Here is a 22,110-nt window from a genome sequence, read left to right as displayed (position 1 = left end):
ATTTGACAAATAATGACATTATTTTGAAGTCAGTTAAATATGATATAATAACCTAGGGCGTTATTTTGAAAAATAACGCCATTGGGCATTAAATTTATATAACTATTTAAATACTGTCAAGTTCACAAATAAAAACCTAAGTAAAACCATGGTTATCACAATTACGTTACGATTATTGCTGCCAAATGTACTTATTTGAAAATTAATTAATTCAAAATTCATTCAAATTTTTGGCATATAAAGATGAATTTAGTCGGACATTAAACGTTGAAGGCACCACGGGTAATAAAGCTTTCGGTCAACGTATATACCTCAAGCGTTATTATCCTTATAATACCCTTGGTACCTTAATAATTATTATATTTTGTTTAAAGTATTGAAAACTATTAACAATTGTTAATATTTATTGTTATTGTGCTCCTTGTAGGACAATTTTTTAACTAGAACTATGAAAAATTCGAAATTCCTTAAAAAATACTTACAGCAAAGAGCTCAACGCCAGTCCGCCCAATCCAACAGCAGTGACTAGACAAAAAGGAGTTCCAAACTTGGATACCCAATATCCGGCAATAAGAATGAATAGACCTTGGAACGAAAATCCAACTATAATCCCTAATTTTCTTGTTTGTGTCGTAGTTAGGTATTTTTTGCGTAATATATAATCGGCTAAGAAACCACCAACTTGTACCATAATAGACATGGATAAATAAGGCAATGCTGAGAGGAACCCAGCTTGGTTGAGATCAAATCCTAAAAGTGCTAAAATGAAAGGATTATAGCGATACGCTTTAATTACTATTTTTGCTAATTTTAATTTTAATATTTTTTCTCAAAAACGAAACAGCGTTAGTCATTCGAATACAAAAATGTTAAGAGACATGGCTTTGCCCTGTCACATCTGTTTTTCGTCTGTGCGGTGCAACCAGCTGCACCCTCATTAATTAAGTACTTTATCAGACAATTATTGTATCAACAACTCACTATGCATTCGAAATTGTTTTTCTTAAAACTGTAAAAGTAGACGCCAGACCTAGTGATTTATTTGCTCATCTGGTCAGGTCAGGGGAAAAGGAACACAAACATTATTATCGTTTGTGGTTTTTTCACAGTCACTACACAGAGTGCGAACGGTTCACATGCACACCGACTCGAGAGACCTAAACAGAACACATTTTCGTTACAACAATAAAATTACCGTTTGTTTTATTATATTCATTTTTAATTAAATTCCAGCAACACACCCATCGGAATAGGATTATATAAAGCTACTCAGTCGAAGCAATAAAGCACTGAACCTCCGAAAAAAAAAACGACAAGACGGATCTTAATAATTCTTTTTGCATTCGATTCGTGAATGCGCCAGGAAACTTTGTGATCCCGAGCCATAATATAATAATCCACGAGGAAAAAGTTTTCCTGTAGTTGGCTGTATACCATGTATTACAAAAAACGATAAAATTATTTATAATATAATATTGAAAAGCTGCATACAAAAAATGCATTCTAAAAGTGCATCTCAAACGAACAATAAAAAGAATTCAGAAGTCATCAATTATCGGCGGAAATGAGTTCAATTTTGTTACTCTGGGGTTTTGGGGTCGCTGAAAACGAATATGACGTCGTAAGTGATCTCCGGAGTACCTGGTGCCAAGGGTACCTACTGTTTACTTCGTCATTAAAATTCATTAAAAAATTAGTCAAAATCATTACTCGAGGGGTTTTTAGGGTCACTTACGAGGAATATGACATCGGAAGTCATCTATGGTGTACCTGGTGCCCAGGATACCTACTATTTACCTCGTCTTGTGGAGTTTTCAGCAAAAAATTTATTAAAAAACTAGTCAAAAATCATTATTCGGGGGGTTTTCGCGAATATGACAGCGGAAGCGATCTCAGGAATACCTGGTGCACAGGGTACCGTTTACCTCGTATTTGGCAGTTTTCGGCAAATTTATTAAAAAATTTGTCAAAAATCATTACTCGGGAGGTTTTTGGGGTCGCTGACGATGAATATGGCATCGGAAGTGATCTCCGGAGTACCTGGTGACCAGAGTACTGTTTATCTCGTTACTACCGATTTTTAACTATTTTTTTAATGAGATTGCGGAAAACTTCAGTACCAGGTATTCCGTAGATCACTTCCGATGTCATATTCGCGGTCATATTCGGTTGTTCCTTTGGTCCTCCTTTATGCAAAAGATAGTCTTCTTCTTCAGGTGCTATCTCCGCTACGGAGGTTATCAATCATTATAGCTATTTTAATTTTTGAGTCAGTAGCTCTAAATAGTTGTTTTGAGCTGCATCCAAACCATTCTCTCAGGTTCTTAAGCCATGAAATTCGTCTTCGTCCGATGCTTCTTCTGCGATCTATCTTTCCTTGCATTATGAGTCGCAGGATGCCATACTTCCCGCCCCGCATCAATGTCCGAGATACTGTAGTTTTCTTTCTTTAATTGTAAGTTCAACTTCCTTCTCTTTACCTATTCTTCTCAGTACTTCATTGTTCGTAACTCTATCTATCCAGGAAACCCTCATAATTTTTCTATAGGTCCACATTTCAAAGGTGTAATAGTATATTACATACCTAGCGGGAAAGTACTCTATTTCAGCCGAGCGGCAAGGTAGTTTACCGAGGTGCGAAGCACCGAGGTAAACTACAGACGCGAGGCTAGAATGAGTTCCCGCGAGGTTTGTATACTATTTTACTCACAATCGGTTAGTAGTTTATGGATTTCTAATACTCACAATCTACCAATAATAATTTCGTTTCAAATATCTGTATCCATTTTCATTATGTGATAAGATGAATTATTTTAAGTAATTTTAACCTGTGAGATCGTTGCTAGGTAATAAAACAAGTTTGTTGAATCTGACATTTAGGCGATACACGACGCCATTAATTGTACATATAATCAAATTTTGTTTATTTTACAAAAATGTCTGATAGTGGATTTGAATGTACGCCACCAGAACTGCGGGTAGCTGCAGAAAGAGCTACTGAAGGAATAATTCCTGAAAAAAGCAGGGAGAGGTATGAAAACAACTATGAACTATACAGTAAATGGTGCGTGGCTAAAGGTGTGCTAATGTAACTATTAATATTTATAATTCCAAATAGTTTTCTTTTTGTTATTGTTGTTGTTGTTTCTTAACTAAATAAATGTTGAGTGGATTCTATTCTTTCTAAACCATCTTTTAATCAAAAATGACATTGCCATTTGCAGGTAGAAAAGTGACAGATGCTAGCCGGGAAAGTACTTTCCCGGCTAGCTGGGAAAGTAAAGTAAGTAATAAGTCGCTTCCTGATTACTTCAAAGGTTAGAAATCCATAAATTACTAACCGATTGTGAGTAAAGTAGTATTTCGATACTTTCTTTACTTTTACTGAGATTTAAATTATAAAAATAAATGCAACCCATTTCCGAGTTTCCGCAAACCTTGTCCTAGTTATCAATAATGTCGAAACCACAGAAAAAATATATTGCACGTGCCATTGCAAATAATAATTTTACATTAAAAACAGACGCTGCTCTTGCAATTTTTTCGTCTTTCTATATATAAACGACAACAACAAACAAGAAACATGCTTACATTTCATCATTTGAGGCAAAAATGTTAGTAGCGTATAAAATCCCCAGGTTTCACAACTTAAACAAACGGTACTTGCCAATACTGCACGTGATTTTAAAATAGTACACCAAGGGGTGGTGATTTTTTCATCGCTCTTGATGGAACTGACGGCGTCGTTTATGTACTTTACTTCTTTTTCTTTTATGTATCTGTCGCTTGATGGAGTATCTGCGACTACTAGTAGCCATATCGCGTACCAAATGAATCCAATTACACCTACAAATTGATAATTAGTCAGTTATTTAACTAGTTCATTAAATAAGTTATCAACTCATGTACACCAGGGAAATAAGGAAAAAATATACCATGTTCGGGACACTTGAGCAGCCAGGTTGCAAATGGGTTTTTTGGCTACTTTTTTTTTTTTTTTCTTCCGGAAGCCGTCCGTGCATGCACCCCGGTGACACTGCAGCTTTTCAGCTTATTGTGCTTCCTTCCATTTGTTCTCATGACACCCAATCCAATAATGCAGTGCCCTTTACTAGCCTGTAAAGGTCCATTGGGTTAGTGCCATACACTGTCGGACTTGGTTTGCAGTCTCCATATATTGCTTGTCTCTTACGATCCAGCGCCTCGCAATCGCACAATAAATGTCTGACTGTCTCGGTCTCTCTATTGCATAGTCTGCAGCTGAGATCTCCGTTATATAGTCCTATCGTGTGTAGGTGTCCTTTTACTGGAAAGTGTCCAGTTAAGAAACCTGTAATAATTTTGAGCTGATTCCTGTTCATTTTGAACAGTTCTTCAGCTCTTTTTGCGCATGTCTGAGGTATAAATCTCTTCGCATGCTTTTGCGTGGGAATTTCTTCCCAGTATTCTTTGTGCTGTCTTCGTATCCAGCCTCTTAATCGGTCTCTGATTATGCTTTTGGGCACTCCCAGTGCCGGTTCTGGACCGAAGTATCCTGTTGCTGATCCTCGTCTAGCAAGTTCGTCAGCTTTTTCATTACCAGCTACTATATACTTTTTGGCTACTATATACCTAATACATTATAAATACAAAAATGCCCATCACAGTTCGGACGAGAATTTTAGTTATTAACAAATAAGTGTCAAAAATGGCAGTTATTACATTTAAATTGCCACAGGTAAAATATGATAATTAAATATCTTATTTATGGTATCCTTCTTTTAATAGATGAGTAAAGGTAAAAAATGGCAGATTTGGAATTTTGGTCCGATTATTTGTTGCTTCGTAAATTTCAAAATAAAACTAGAATTTCGAAAATAAAAAATTTGCTATAACTTTTGCGAAAATGACCTTAAGACTTTCAAATTGTATGAAAAGTTGAGTAAAACAGTCCATATAATGCACAAAAAATTTTAAGGCGATTCCTCAGTTAGTTTAAACTTTATTTAATTTGTTTTTCTCAAGGAACTTTTTTTTTGGAATGTTATTGTTCAGAAAATTATAACTATATAGCAATTCTGTGGAAACCACATGAAAGAAAAATAGTTATATTTTCAATGTACTTAAAAAAATCATTAAAAAGTCATTTTAATCATACCTAAAACATTTTACTAAAGAAGACTCATTTTTGGCTTATAAACAATTTGAATAAATTTGTTAATATTGCCTGTAGACTAAAACTACTTTGAGATTTGAAAAGCTGATATTTTTACACGAATTTAAAAAAAAAACTTTTTGCCTAGGTTAATTACGGTCAAAGTTATCCACTTTTTTGCTCTCATGCAAAAATCAGACTGCTATTTATCACCAAATGGGCGTTTTAATGAGTGGAACATATAGCCTAATAAAATAAAAAAATATCAAAATGTAATTCCGTACAGGTTGGAATAAATTTTATATCAAATTTTAGGTGAATACAAAAGATATTTTCAAAAAAGTATCCAAATCATATGAGGGGATCATTGTTTAAATAAATAAAAAGGGGTCATTTTTGCACAATATTTATTTTTTAACTGCTGAGGTAATTTACATTTTAATGAAGGTCTTTAGGGTTTTTTTCTACAAAGATGAAGGACAAATCTTTCACCTAAGACTTAGCAAATTAAATTTGACCCCCTATTTATTTAAATAATTATACATAAAAATCAAATTTGCAAAAAAATATTTTTTGCGTTTTAAATAAGCACCATAAATTAATTTTATTTAATAGCAGAAGTTGCGCTATGTCACCAGTATTAATCAAAAGCAAAATGGTTAAAAAATATTTAATAATTTATGAGATACTTAATTTTTTTTCAATTGTTACTATATTTTCAATTGCAAAAACGCGGTTGTTACCAAAAGAATATAAACCTGCTTAAAACCTCATTACTTTTATTTTTATGCATGATTTCGATAAATGTATTGATAAATTAAAATTTCAATTTAACTCCCCTCTAAAATGACATTTGAATATTGTTCTAATTTGTTTATAATTTGTTTTTTTAATAAAGTCGCGGAGATTAAACATTTTGAAATGCTGTTTCGATAATCGAGTTCCTGGGAATTTTTTACTAATTAACAAATTTTTTTTTGTCGTTTTTTCTTCTTCTTTTTTTCCTTATAGTAAAAGATATAGTTTTGCTTATAGAGTGGGTTTCATTAAGAATGTCCAATCTCTGAGTTGTCGATTCTAGACCTTAAAATATTAAGATTTAACCAAAATCACTTCAATAAAATATGGCTCCTTATTGAGTTACAGGGTGTTTAATTTAAAAATTTAAAAACTATTTTTGCTCAGTATTTTAAAACTATTCGACATATCCTTTTCATACTTGGTAGAAAGTGTAGGTACTATACACCCTATAAAATTATGTTAAATACAGGCATACGGCTATTACCAGAGGCGTACGACAGGCGGACAGGGGAAAGCAAATGGTTGACCCTTCCCAAATTCTACGTCACTGGTGAAATTGCCATTTTAGCACAATTTTTAAATTCTCCAATACTGGCTATGTAAATAACATCCTCTTTACTCGTAACGATAAAATCATTAGTTTTCGAGAATATTTGAAGTTAAACATGTAACGGCATAGTTATTTAGTTATTTTGACTAATATATATTGTGCCGCTTAATTTTTTAGTTTCAAATATTTCAAAAACTAATTATTTTATCGTTAAGAATGAATAATATACTCTTCAGTCTTAACGATAAAATCATTAGCTTTCGAGATATTTAAAATTAAAAATTAAGAGGCACAATTAAGAGACGTAGAATTTGGGAAGGGTCAACCATTTGCTTTCCCGTGTCCGCCTGTCGTACGCCTCTGGTAATAGCCATAAACCTGTATTTAACATAATTTCATAGCGTAACATATAATACCTACACTTTCTACGAAGTATGAAAAGGATATGTCGCATAGTTTTAAAATACTGAGCAAAAATATTTTTTAAATTTTTAAATAAAACACCCTGTAACTCAATGAGGAGCCATATTTTATTAAAGTGATTTTGGTTAAATCTTAGTATTTTGAGGTCTAGAATCGACAACTCAGAGATTGGACATTCTTAATGAAACCCCCTCTATAAGCAAAACTATATCTTCTACTATAAGGAAAAAAAGAAGAAAAACGACAAAAAAATTTGTTAATTAGTGAAAAATTCCCAGAAACCGGATTATTGGAACAGCATTTCAAAATGTTTAATTCCCGTGACGTTATTAAAAAAAAATTATAAACAAATTAGAACAATTTTCAAATGTCATTTTAGAGGGGAGTTAATTTGAAATTTGAATTTATCAATACATTCGTCCAAAATATACACAAAAATAAAAGTAACGAGGTTTTATACAGTTTAATATTATTATTTTGGTAACAACCGCGTTTTTGCAATTGAAAATATAGTAACATTTGATGAACAAATGAAATATCTCATAAATTATTAAATATTTTTTAACCAATTTTTTGTTTAATACGGATAATATAACACAACTTCTTCTATTAAATAAAATAATTTATAGTGCTTATTTAAAACGCAAAAAATACTTTTTTTAAAAATTTGATTTATAAATTTTATATATAATTATTTAAATAAATGGGGGGTTCAAATTTAATTTAGTAAGTCTTAGGTGAAATATTTGTCCTTTAGCTTTGTAGAAAAAAACCCTAAAGACCTTCATTAAAATTTAAATTACCTCAGCAGTTAAAAAAGTAAATATTGTGCAAAAATGACCCCTTTTTAATTATTTAAACAATGATCCCCTTTGAATACTCACCTAAACTTTGATATAAAATTTGTTCCAACCTGTACGAATTTACATTTTGATTTACATGTAGTGTATAATCTTATTTTATTAGACTAATATAGAATATGTCAAATGGCAGGAATTATGACAGATTATAAATAGCAGTCTGATTTTTGCATGAGAGTTTAATCTCTGTTTGAAGAGTTTAACGATGTCGGGATAGTATCACGAGGTTTTTTCCTGGTTTTCCCTCGTGATTTACTATGGAATCTCTAACGCGAGAATTTTACTGTCATAGTTGCATTTGTTGCGGCGGATATTCTTGAGTTGGGATTGATTTCATGTAATCGAATGAACTATCTTTTAGTAAAGTCGTCCCAGGAACGCAACTCATAAATATTGGCGATATCATTTTAAAGTCTTCTACTTTAAAATGTATAATATACGTCTGAATTGCCAATATAAATGAGTCAGATTAAATAAATTATTAGAAGAATTTTTTTACTTAGCAACAACATTTTTGTTTATTTTAATAGTATTTTGTATTTTGACAACGAAACCCGATTTGGGTTTCGAAACGTTAATAAATTCATTTTTTAGTAAAATTGTGGCTTATTTTCCATAGAAAATACTTAATTATAAAAATGCCACAAGGAAATAGCTTCAGAACAACATAAAGAAATATATAAAAATTTGTCTTTAGAGTTATAGCAGTTTGTCTGCGCCATGATTTGTTCAAACACTTTATTGCACCAGTTTCGTTAAAAGATTTTTACTAATGTCCTCATAGTAAAACTTGTTTTTGGATTTTTGTCAGGATATAAATTATTAGAGTATTCAAATTATACTAGTTTTTTAAGTAATAGACCTCTTAATGTTTGATTTTAACTTGGATGCATATAATATAAATTAAGTTATAATTTTAAAATTATGGCACTTATTAGGTATACGTAATATTCCGTATTTTTTAAGAATTAAAATAATATACCTATCTTATAGGTACAAGGAGAACCACTTGAAATTTATTCTATTTACACGAAAAATGAAATCCGACAAACAAATCTGACGTAAAAGATCGGTAAATAAAACTAACGAAGGAATAACAATGCAGAAATCTTATAAAATGTAGAGTCTTATGAAATGTCTTACCAAATGTGTAGAAAATACTCTCCCAACCGAAAGACGTCGCTAAGAGTGAACAAATAGGCATTGCCACTACGGCTCCAAAATAGCTGCCTGATCCCGCAATGCTAACTAAACGACTTTTTTCCGACGGAGGGGCCCAGTGTGACCATAATTCCTGCATAGCAGGATATGTGACACCCTAGAAAATAGTAAATATAATATTGATTATTTTTATATTATTATTTCGATTATTTTTGTAGTTAATGTTAATTAATGTATGGTTAATATATAATAATTAATTATTAAATCAAAACTGTCGTTTTTGATGTCAAAGGAAGACAGTTTTGTACCGGTATATACATTTTTAATTTCAATTTATTTAGCATTATGATCTAATTTAAATGTGTTATACCTAATTTTAATAGAATTTAAAGAGTGTAAAGAAAAATGACGATATAACATGTTTAACTTTCCTATGCTTCTCTCTCTCTCTCTCTCTCTCTCTCTCTCTCTCTCTCTCTCTCTCTCTCTCTCTCTCTCTCTCTCTCTCTCTCTCTTTGCGTTCTCAAGAGCGCACTCTTGTACTTTTGCAGCATTTACTATAGAAGATTCTTAGTACTATTGATATAACTCGTGGTTGAACCTTATTCTTCACATACTATTATCGTAGATGGATCCCAATATCTTTCTCCATATCTTTTTTTCAAAACTATCAATAACGTTTTTGTTTTTTCTACCACCATACAGGTTTCTGCGCCATAGGTTGTTATTGATTGTATAATGTTTTTTATATATTTTGTACTTTGCTTCCATATGGATACTTATGTAGGTATATAAATTAAAACGTAAAATAAATCGTAAGTTAAATAAGTCAGGAAATAAAATTGCATTTCACGTCCCGAAATTTACCGTGATAATAATTTTAGCGAATTATTTCCTTTAATATCCACAAAAGTGAATAAAGTATAAACTAAAAGAAAAGAAAAGAAAAGATGGTTCAGATTTGATTACAGTCCGATAGTCTAGTAAAATAAAATTACACTACATGTAAATCAAAATGTAAATTCGTACAGGTTGAAACAAATTTTATATCAAAGTTTAGGTGGGTACAAAAGATATTTTCAAGAAAGTATCCACATCATACAAGGGGATCATTGTTTAAATAATTAAAAAGGGGTCATTTTGGCAAAAAAAATTATTTTTTAAATGCTGAGGTCATTCAATTACTAATGAAGGTCTATAGGATTGTTTTCTGTAAAGTTGAAGGGCAAATCTTTCACATAAGTCTTACTAAATTAAATTTGACCCCCTATTTATTTAAATAATTATACATAAAACTTTAAAAACAAATTTGCAAAAAATTACTTTAGCGTTTTAAATAAGCACTATAAGATATCTTATTTTACAGGATAAGTTGTGCTATGTTATCAGTATTAAGTGAAAAAAAAAATTGGTCGAAAAATATATAATATTATTTGAGATATTGAATTTGTTTATTAAATGTTACTATATTTTCAATTGCAAAAACGCGGTTGTTGCCAAAGAAATATTCACCTGTATTAAATCTTATTATTTTTATTTTTATGTATATTTTCGATAAATGTATTGATAAATTTAAATTTCAATTAAACTGCCCCCTAAAATTGCATTTAAAAATAATTCAAATTTGTTTATAATTTGTTGTTTTAATAACGTCGCGGTGATTAAATATTTTAAAATGCCGTTTCGATAATTGGGTTCCTGGGAATTTTTCACTAATTAACAAATTTTTTTGTCTTTTTTTCCTCTTTTTTTTTTCTTGGCATTGTATTACTACTATTGGCCCTTTTTGGGTTAAGTTTCATTAAGAATGTCGAATCTCCAAGTTGTAGATTCTAGACCTAAAAATATCGAGATTGGTCTAAAATCACTTAAATAAAATGTGGCTACTTACTGAGTTACAGGGTGTTTTATTTAAAAATTTAAAAATTATTTTCACCAAGTACTTTCAAACTATTTCACGTATCCTTATCATACTTTACATAAAGTGTGGGTACTATACAGTCTAATAAATTGTGATAAATAAAAGTTTCTAGCTACTACCAGAGGCGTACTACAGGGGCCAGTTAATGGTTGACCCTTCCCAAATTCTACGCCACTGAGGGAATTACTATTTTAGCGAAATTTTTCGATTCTTCAATACATTCTATGTTAATAATACACTCTTTACTGGTAATGATTAAGTCATTAGTTTTCGAGATATTGGACGTTAAAAATGAAACGGCATAGTTATTTTGATTCATTCATTCATTCATTTTAAACTTCCAATATCTCTCAAACTGATGACTTTATCAATACCAATAAAGTTATTTACATACAAAGTATTGGAGAATCGAAAAATTTCGCTACAATAGTAATTCACTCAGTGGCGTAGAATTTGGGAAGGGTCAATCATCCACTATCCCCTGTCGTACGTCTCTGGCACTAGCTAGAAACGTTTATTAATCACAATTTAGTAGGGTGTATAATAGCCACACTTTCTGATAAGTATGATAAGGATACGTCAAATAGTTTTAAAGTACTTGGTAACAATAATTTTTAAATTTTTAAATAAAACACCCTGTAACTCAGTCAGTAGCCACATTTTATTTAAAAGATTTTAGTTAAATCTTAATATTTTTAGGTCTAGAATCTACAACTCAGAGATTCGACATTCTTAATAAAATTAACCCTAAAGGGGCCCGTAGTAATATAACTCCAAGAAGAAAAAGAAGAAGAAAAGACGACAAAAAAATTTTGTTAATTAGTAAAAAAATCCCAGGAACCCAATGATCGAAACGGCATTTCAAAACACTTAATCCCCGCGACGTTATTAAAGAAACAAATTAAAAACAAATTTGAATAATTTTCAAATGCCATTTTAGGGGCTAGTTTAACTAAAATTTGAATTTATCAATACATTTATCGAAAATATACATAAATATAAAAATATTGAGATCTTAAGCAGGTGAATATTTCTTTGGCAACAACCGCGTTTTTGCAATTGAAAATATAGTAACATTTAAAAAACAAATTCAATATCTCAAAAACTATTAAATATTTTTCGACCATTTTTTTTTGCTTGATACTGGTAACATAGCGCAACTTAGTCTGTAAAACAAGATCTTTTATAGTGCTTATTTAAAACGCTAAAAAATAATTTTTTGCGATTTTCTTTTTAAAGATTTATATATAAGTATTTAAATAAATAGGGGGTCAAATTTAATTTAGTAAGTCTTATGAGAAATATTTACTCTTCAACTTTGCAGAAAAAATCCTATAGACCTTCGTTGGTAATTGAATGACCTCAGCAGTTAAAAAAGTAATTTTTTTGCAAAAATGACACCTTTTAATTATTTAAACAATGATCCCTTTGTATGATTTGGATACTTTCTTGAAAATATCTTTTGTACCCACCTAAACTTTGATATAAAATTTGTTTTAACCTTTACGAATTTACATATTGACTTTTTTTTATTTTATTAGGCTACGAGTACAGAAAACTAAATTGACGCTAATAATTGGAGACTTCAATGCCAAATTAGGGGGAAGAATAGACGAAGACGAACACAGAATAGGACAATATGGATACGGCGAAAGAAATAATAGAGGACATACATTAATGAACTACTTGGAGGAGAGACAACTTTTTGCTATGAACTCGTTTTTTAACAAAAAACCGCAAGGAAAGTGGACATGGATAAGTCCCAACGGCAATACTAAAAACGAAATAGATTACATCCTTACAACACAAAAAGCCATCATTAAAGATGTTACAGTACTGAATCGTTTCTCAACCAGTAGTGACCATAGACGTGTCAGAGCCAAACTCAGCATTAATAGCCAATTCGAAACAAAAAAGAAAATGGAAAATAAATCGAAACTAGATATGGGAAAACTTAAGAAAGCAAAAGAGGAATATAAACAAAAAATAAGGGAAAGTATACCGGCCACTAGAGATTTGGAAAACAAAAATATCGATGAAATAAATCAGCTATTAACCGATACATTAGAAAAGGCGGGAAAAGGGGTAGCACAAACAAGAATAAAAAAGGAAAACTATACATCCCAGGAAACAAAAAAACCTCATGAGCAAAAGAAAAACATTAATAGAACAAGATAAGAGAAACACAGTAGATTACAAAGAGGTAAACAAAGCTATCAGAAGGAACATCAAGGAAAGTAAAAGGAGAGTACAGGAAGAAAAAATAGAAAAACCATTGAACTAAATAAAAATATGAAGTGCTTAAAACCACAGCTTGGAACCATACAGATTAATAGTATAAAGAACAAAAAAGGCATGGAGACCAATAATATAGAAGAAATTATACAAATAACACAAGAATATTATAAAAACCTCTACAATACAAAACAGAAACCAACAGAAGAAATCCTTAAGCAACTACAATTAAAAATAAAAAATGTCAATTCCGACTTACAAACAGAAATCAGTAAGAATGAGATAAAAAGAGCACTCAGGGAGATGAAGAATAATAAATCGCCAGGAAAAAACGGGATAACTAAAGAAATGCTAAAAAATGGTGGGAAAACAACTAGAAAAGTTTTGTACACACTTATGAATAAAATATTAATGACAAAACAAATAGGTACCCAACATTTGGAACGAAGCAGTAACATTGTTACTATTTAAGAAAGGAGATAAAAAGGATCTAAAGAATTACAGACCTATAACTTTACTAAATGTGATGTACAAACTATTAACCAAGATATTAATAAACATATTAACAACTAAATTAGATGGATACCAGGCAAGAGAACAAGCCGGATTTAGAAAGGGCTTCAGTACAAGTGACCACCTTTTAACGATGAAGATATTAATTGAAAAAGCTAACGAATATCATATCCCGCTATACATGGCATTTATTGACTTCGAAAAAGCATTTGATAGTGTGGAACACGGAACACTGGGCAGTACAGAATGTCCTACAAAACAGCAGAATAGACTACAGATATACCGACTTAATTACAAATATATATAATAAGGCAACAACAACTATTAAGATAATGAAACAAACGGAGCCTATTAAAATAAACCGAGGAGTAAGACAAGGAGATACCATCTCGCCCAAGCTATTCAACCAAGCGCTAGAAGATGTGTTCAAACAACTGCACTGGGATGGCTTGGGAATAAACATAAACGGGCAATATCTGAATCACTTACGATATGCTGATGATATTGCATTAATAGCAGAAAGAAGTGAAGAATTACAAAGAGTGATGGAAGAACTAGATAGAAAATCGACAAAGACAGGACTGAAGATGAATTACAGTAAAATAAAAACCATGACCAATCAACAAGAAGAACTAGTAATTACAGTGGCACAAACAAGAATAGAACAAGTAAAAGAGTATATATATCTAGGACAAATCACTAGATTAAATCTTAAACAAAATCAGACCGAAGAAATAAAGAGAAAAATAAGATTGGCCTGGGCATCATTCGGAAAACCTGCAATACCTAAAAACAAGATTCTTCAATCAATGTATACTCCCTGTTTTAATATATGGCTCTCAGACATGGACGTTTACAAAAGAGAATATGGAAAAAATAGCAAAGACAGAAAGAACCATGCAAAGACAAAGCTGAACAATAAACTATCAGACAGGAAAAAAACGAATGGATCCGTAACAAAAAAAGTGAAGGATGTCTCTACCCAAGTAGCAAAGCTTAAATGTAAGTTCGCCGGACACACCCTACGGCAGAAGGATGAAAGATGGACTACGATGATTATACATTGGAGACTGTGGAACCACAAACGAAAAAGGAGAAGGCCACAGATGCGATGGTCAGATGACCTGAAGAAACACACTGGGTCAAAATGGATGCAAATTGCCCAAGATATAGAGGCATGGAAGAAGGAAGAGGAGGCCTATATCCAAGGATGGATGTTTAGGGCTGATTAGATAGATAGATAGACGAGTACAGAGCCTCTACTATGGGCTTATACGTATTTCGGAATAACCGTTTCATTATCGGAGCACCTGGGTAGAGGCACTGAACTGCAATCAAATACTTTCATCCTTTCGGGGTAATTATCAAAATAATTACCAAAGATGCTACTAGCACCATCTATGAATCGAAAGTTAAATAAGTCAGGAAATAAAATTCGAAATTAATTATCCTCTGAGCTTTTTAAGTTGGAGAAATAAAGAATAACAGAGTGAAGAAATATTCGACAAGGGAAATCTAAAATTGCATTTCACGTTCTGTCATTCACCGTGATAATAATTTTAGCGAATTATTTCCTTTAATATCCACAAAAGTGAATAATGTATAAACTAAAAGAAAAGAAAAGATGGTTCAGATTTGATTACAGTACAGAGCCTCTACTATGTGCTTATACGTATTTCGGAATAACCGTTTCCTCATCGGAGCACCTGGGTAGAGGCACTGAATTGCAATCAAGTCCTTTCATTTTGATAATTGCCCCGAAAGGATGAAAGGATTTGATTTCAGTTCAGTGCCTCTACCCAGGTGCTCCGATGAGGAAACGGTTATTCCGAAATACGTATAAGCAAATAGTAGAGGCTATGTACAGGGTGTCCCAAATTGATATGTTTTGCAGTGTATACCGAAAACTAGAGGAGATAGAAAAAAAGTGGTTAAGATGGCATGACTTCTTTTTTCGTTAAAGTAACGATTGCCCAATAAAATCATCAATAGCTCCTCACATTATCGAGATACTGGGCGATTATTGAAAAATGTCGAAAACGACAGGGTTACAGATCTTCTTTATTAAGAAAAATTTTAAAAAACTTTATAGGAACTTTTGATAGATATATTATGGACGGATTCAGTGGCGTACAAAAAACTTTTTTAGGGGGTCTTGTTAAGGAAATATAAACCATACTTATGTTTTTTTAAATGGGACACCCTGTATATTTTGACATTTTTCGTTTACCTTTTTAATTCTCTTTCATCTGATATAACATTTCATATACCTATTTTCAGTTGTTGGAGCTACCGTGCAAATAAATTGTTTATAGTTGACGTCAGGTTAAAGGCACTTAAAAATAAAACACTCGGTAACGTATTTTAACATTTTAATATTAGGGTACCAATCCTTGACATTTTTATTTAGCAAAAATAAAATCAATCAACTTAAAAATAGGAATAACGAATTTACCAACAACAAAAACTACTTAACTACAAGAATTAATTTTACAAAAATAATAACATTAACATAAACCAACAAACAACAATAATAAACAACGTAACAACTATAATTAATTTTACAAAAATATGAAAATTATAATAAATGTTCAAAATACTCCCCGTTTTGTTGTAATAATAATAATTGGCACGATATTGATATCCTAACGATTTTGAGTAGGATACAATTTGCAGGATGGTATATAGAAAAATGTAATGAAAATCCAAATTTTTATTCAAAGGTAATATTTAGCGATGAAGCTCGCATATCCAGTGCAGGAATATTTAACCGACACAATGAACTATATTGGAATGACTCAAATTCCCACTTAGCTCAAGGGATCAGGAGGCAAGGCAGATTCGGTTTTAACGTTAGTTGTTTTGTCAAGCATAATAAATTAGTTTATGACGTATTTGACGATAAACTAACATCTTAGAAACTAATTTAAATAAAATTTCTGATGAGTAATATTTGGCTGATCGGAATACATTTTGGTTCCGACAAGATGGAGCACCTGTCCATAATGCAGAATTCGTTGGAAATTATTTAAATGAAAAATTTCATAATCGGTGGATTGGAACTTATAGTCCTGTTAAGTGGCCCCCTCGTTCACCAGAACTAAATCCTCCTGATTTTTTTATTTAAGGATTTTTAAAAAACAACATTTATAAAACTGAATTTAACACAAAGGAAGAATTATTGCAAAGCATTCATCAAGCATTTAGAAAAATAAAACCAGTGCATAACATGCACTGCATATACTCAATTGTGTAAGATCTGTAAGAAAAAGGTGTCAATTATTATTACAACAAAACTGGGAGTATTTTGAACATTTATTATAATTTTCATATTTTTGTAAAATTAATTATAGTTGTTACGTTGTTTATTATTGTTGTTTGTTGATTTATGTTAAAGTTATTATTTTTGTAAAATAAATTCTTGTAGTTGAGTAGTTTTTTGTTGTTGGTAAATTCGTTATTCCTATTTTTTTAGTTGATTGATTTTATTTTTTCTAAATAAAAATATGTAGGATTGGTACCCTAGTATTAAAATGTTAAAATACGTTACCGAGTGTTTTATTTTTAAGTGCCTTTAACCTGACGTTAACTGTAAACAATTTATTTGCACGGTAGCTCCAACAACTGAAAATAGATATATGATATGTCATATCAGATGAAAGAGAATTAAAAAGGTAAACGAAAAATGTCAAAATATACAGGGTGTCCCATTTAAAAAAACATAAGTATGGTTTATATTTCCTTAGCGCCACCCCCTAAAAAAGTTTTTTGTACGCCACTGAATCCGTCCATAATATATCTATCAAAAGTTCCTATAAAGTTTTTTAAAATTTTTCTTAATAAAGAAGATCTGTAACCCTGTCGTTTTCGACATTTTTCAATAATCGCCCAGTATCTCGATAATGTGAGCAGCTATTGATGATTTGATTGGACAATCGTTACTTTAACGAAAAAAGAAGCCATGACATCCTAACTACTTTTTTTTTATCACCTCTAGTTTTCGGTATACACTGCAGAACGTACCAATTTGGGACACCCTGTACTGTAATCTAATCTGAACAATCTTTTCTTCTCTTTTAGTTTAAAACTATCGTGTTTTCTTTCAAGTATTTCGTTGTCCTTGCACTGTTTATGTACCCATCTCTCTCTTTTGCTGCTTTGATTTGTCTTTTAATGGTTTTCTTGATTTTTTGTTCTCTCTTCCATCCATAAGCTGTAGAATTTCATTTATCGTTAACTCCAATCTTTTCCATTTTGTTTACTTGTTTCCCCCAGGATTTTTAATGCAGTATCTTTTACTTTTATTCTGACATTTGTCCATGTATTATGCGTATAACCCAAATAGAAAAAGTAAAGACATACAAATATCTGGGAACCTGGGTTGATGACAAAAATGACCAAAGCAAAGAAATTAAAGTCCGAATTGAAACTGCAAGGCAAGCATTTATAAAAATGAAGACATTGCTCACAAACAAAGACCTTCAGTTGCCTCTCAGATTGGGGGCTCTAAGATGCTACATATTTTCTATATTACTATACGGAATGGAAGCTTGGACATTGAAAAGGCAACATATAAGAAAAATAGTAGCGTTCGAAATGTGGTGTTACAGAAGAATGTTGAAAATTCAGTGGGTTCAAAGGATTACCAATGTTGAAGTGCTACGACGTTTAAATAAGGAGTTAGAAATTATGAACAGTATAAAAACAAGAAAACTAGAATATTTGGGTCACATTACCAGAGGAGAGAAATATGAGCTGCTGAGAGTTATTATGCAAGGAAGGATCCAAGGAAAAAGAAGCATAGGAAGAAGACGCATCTCCTGGCTGAGGAACCTTAGAGAATGGTTTAACTGTAGTTCATTACAACTGTTCAGAGCAGCAGCCAACAAAGTGACCATAGCCATTATGATATCCAACCTCCGCTAGGAGATGGAACTTTAAGAAGAAGAAGAAGATTATGCGTATCTGCAGTGCCTGTGTTATTTTAAGCGTTGTATTTTTTTGTTTAGTTGAGAATATAGATGAAAACTTTTTATGCCCTTCGGGGTATCAAGATTTACTTTGTTAATCTTTAAGTGGTCTTGGATTTTCCGTACTCTTGTAATAATATTGTAAATTTAATTAGATACCTAAGTGCTTATTCCTCTAGTTGTGTTGTTCTATGTTTTGTGTTTTGTGTTTTGTGTTTTGATTACCTGCCGCTTTATTTGTTTTGTTGCAGTCATGAAAAGTATATTCATTCTTCTTCTTTACGTGCGACCCCCGCGAAGAGTTGGCAATCATCATTGCTATTCTCATTTTAGACACTACAGCCCGAAAGAGTTCAGTTGAGCTGCATCCAAACCATTCTCTGAGAATTCTCAGCCAGGACATTTTTCTCCTACCTATGCTGCGCCTTCCTTGAATCTTTCCCTGCATAATTAATTTTAGGAGTTCATAACTGTCACCACGTGTTATATGACCCAAGTATTAAAGTTTTTTTATTTTGATGGAATCCAGTATCTCCCTGCTGTTCTGTATTCTACTAAGTACTTCCTCATTGATATATATTCATTATGGTATATATGGTATATAATATATTCATTGATATTATTCTAATTTAAGGCAAGATTTATCTGTACTTAGGGATAGCGGTTTTTGACAAAACACCGGTTTTCGGTTATACCGTTTTTTTTGCTTAGTGTTTAACCTGGCGGATATAACCGGCCAAAAAACCGGTTTTTCCACAAACCGGTGTTCGGTTTTTTTAATCCAATAGGTTACAATGTTACATTTACAATGCACTTTAGTTTGCGATACTCCACTCGACTCGATACTCGATATCAATATGATCAAAATTAGTACTATCGAAACAACATCAAATCAATATAAATAAAACAAAATTTTTAATAAAACCATTTTATTTTATTAATTATTATATTTATTTATTATTTTATTATTATATATTTATTGATTATTAGTAAATATAATATAGCGTAAGAATAATAATAATGTAAAATTTAACCCAACCATTTCAACTTATAAAAAAGTTCCCAGACTCTTTCAAATGGGATTTAAAAAATAATATCAACATAAATATTTTACTTAAAAATAAATTGGATAATGCAATTTATCTTTTATTTTTACTACCATCAAAAAAAATTGATCATGTATTTCTTTTAACACGTTTGTATATTTATATAATAGGTACATTTTTACTCATTTAATACTTCCTGTATGGGTGTATCGGTTTGAAAATGTAGGGAAATCCTTGGAGATTCGTATTCGTAATCGGTAATTCGATATTAAAAGTCAGAACATTATTTTTGGTAATCAGAAAAAGTCATTCACCCACTTTCAATGTCAAGAGTCAAGTGTGAAAAATAGATGATGTTTGCTTCTACTCCAACAACATCACTTCTTATGTAAATATTATGATTACAAATACTTTTTCAACGAAATATTATAACAAAACTTAACTGTTTCTGGCTGATGTGAGTTTGCACTTTCAGTTTGCTTCCGTATTTATAAAATAAAATTTGAATTATGGTTTTCTTCTTCTTCTTCTTCTTGTAATAGGACTATGTCCTGTTTCTTCTGTTACAGTCTTTGCTGCGATCCGGAGCTCCAACTCTCGCACCATCGTTTTTTGGGTCTTCCTATGGGTCGCTTGGTGTTGGGCTTCTGTGTTTTCGCCCAATGCGCCATACGTTCAGGGTCCATCCGATCTACGTGGTCCCTCCACATGCGTCGTCGCGCTCTTGTCCATCTCACTACGTCCTGAACGCCTAGCTCTCTCAATGTGTCTTCGTTTCGTACTCTATCTCTGAGTGTGATACCTTTTATGGATCTTAGGGTTTTCATCTCTGTTGTTCTCATTATCTGTTTGGTCTTTGTTGTCTCGGCCCTTGTCTCAGCTGCGTATGTCAGTACGGGTCTAACACATGTCTTATAAATGCGAACTTTGCTTTCGGTGCTCATATATTTATTCCGCCAGATTATATCCCTCAGGAAACCAAATATTCTCGCTGCTTTCATTGCCTGCTGTTTTGATTCTTGCCACAGATGCCTGTCGCTATATATTTCCACACCTAACTATCTGCAATCCATTACCTGTTCGATTATATAGTCGTCCACTACTAATTTACATCTAATTGGGTTCCTGGATATTACCATCGATTGGGTTTTCTCTTTGGATAGTGTCAGGTTATACTTTTCGGCGGTTATTTTGAATTTTTGTAGTAGGCGTTGTAAGTCATTTTCGTTTTCGGCTATTAAGATTGCATCATCTGCGTAGCAAAGTATTCTCATGGTTCGGTTACCCATTTTGTATCCCTGATTCATTATGTTAACACTACCTATAACTTCATCCATTATTAAATTAAATAGGCATGGACTGAGGCTGTCCCCTTGTCTAATGCCTGCATTGATTTTGATTTCTTCCGTGAGCCCGTGTGTGGTTTTAATTCGTGTTTTGTTGGATCTATTGAGCTCTTTGATTATGTTTCTATACCTCTGACCTATGTTTTTCTTTTCAAGGATACTGAGCACGTCCTTTAATCGTACTCTGTCGAATGCTGGTTTCAGATCTACAAAGCATGTGAACATGAGCTTGTCGAATTCTATTGATTTCTCAACTAATTGTCGAATTATGGTTTTGTTTGGAATAATTACTTGAAAATAATAATTATGATTGGGATCCAAAATAACACCTAACCTCATCCTAATCACCGAAAAAATCTAATAACCGGTTTTTACTTAAAAATAAAAAACCGGTTATAACCGTGACAAAAACCAACCGGTAAAACCGGTTATTGCGAAGTAAAAAAACGGTTTTAGGGTAAAACCGGTAGGTTTTCCCATCCCTAATCTGTACATCAGGTTGGTTGTTATCTACATTGTATAGTAAGAACATCTTTGAAGTGTTCCATCCACCTTTGGTTTTATTTTTTCCTAGGTATTTTACAGATTCTGTATACTAAGGTCTTTATTAGTAATCATATAATCGTAAAAAAGATTATATTTACCTCAAGAGCCCCTTCTAAAATCCTGATTGCAATTAGAAAGTAAACACTGGTTTTTGCAATCCACGGAGTAACCAAGGTTAATAAGGAAGTAGAGACAATTCCCAGTCCAAAAACTCTAGCGCCTCCAAGTTTAGCGGCCAAAAATCCTCCAGCGATTTGTGTAAAGATGTATCCATAAAAAAATGAACTAAGAACGTAACCTTGCAATGTCGAATTCCACTCAAATTCTCGTTCCTAAAAAAATATATCAGTTAATATTTTATTACAAATATGTAAATCTATTTAAATTAAGTCTGGTGAATAATTTATATTATTTTACGGAGCAAAATTTAGAAACTTTTTAGCAACTTGTCTAAAATGATTTTACACAAGTAATTAGGTTATACAGAGTGTTTCCTTGAGAAAGTATAATGTTAACTGAAAAAAGGGGACACTTCTCAAGAGACATCTCAAAAATACCATACTTAATGGGTCTTACTTCATCAGTAAAAAAGACACTAGGTGTT

The 22,110-nt window shown here is 31.9% G+C and overlaps 1 protein-coding gene across 2 annotated transcripts in view; it reads right to left on the bottom strand.

Moving 5' to 3' along the window:
- LOC126881675 (sialin-like) overlaps positions 1 to 22,110 on the bottom strand; it is a 72,297-nt gene that overhangs the window by 18,104 nt on the left and 32,083 nt on the right. For both annotated transcript variants that reach the window (XM_050646071.1, XM_050646072.1), the window contains exons 3-6: positions 21,605 to 21,838; positions 8,912 to 9,086; positions 3,592 to 3,846; positions 483 to 759 (exon numbers count right to left, since the gene is read on the bottom strand). In XM_050646071.1, the coding sequence (XP_050502028.1) occupies positions 483 to 759; positions 3,592 to 3,846; positions 8,912 to 9,086; positions 21,605 to 21,838 (941 nt within the window). The remainder of the gene's footprint in view (positions 1 to 482; positions 760 to 3,591; positions 3,847 to 8,911; positions 9,087 to 21,604; positions 21,839 to 22,110) is intronic.

Source organism: Diabrotica virgifera, chromosome 3 (assembly GCF_917563875.1).
Source record: "Diabrotica virgifera virgifera chromosome 3, PGI_DIABVI_V3a".
Taxonomy (NCBI): domain Eukaryota; kingdom Metazoa; phylum Arthropoda; class Insecta; order Coleoptera; family Chrysomelidae; genus Diabrotica; species Diabrotica virgifera.
This window is presented reverse-complemented; position numbering and strand designations above follow the sequence as displayed.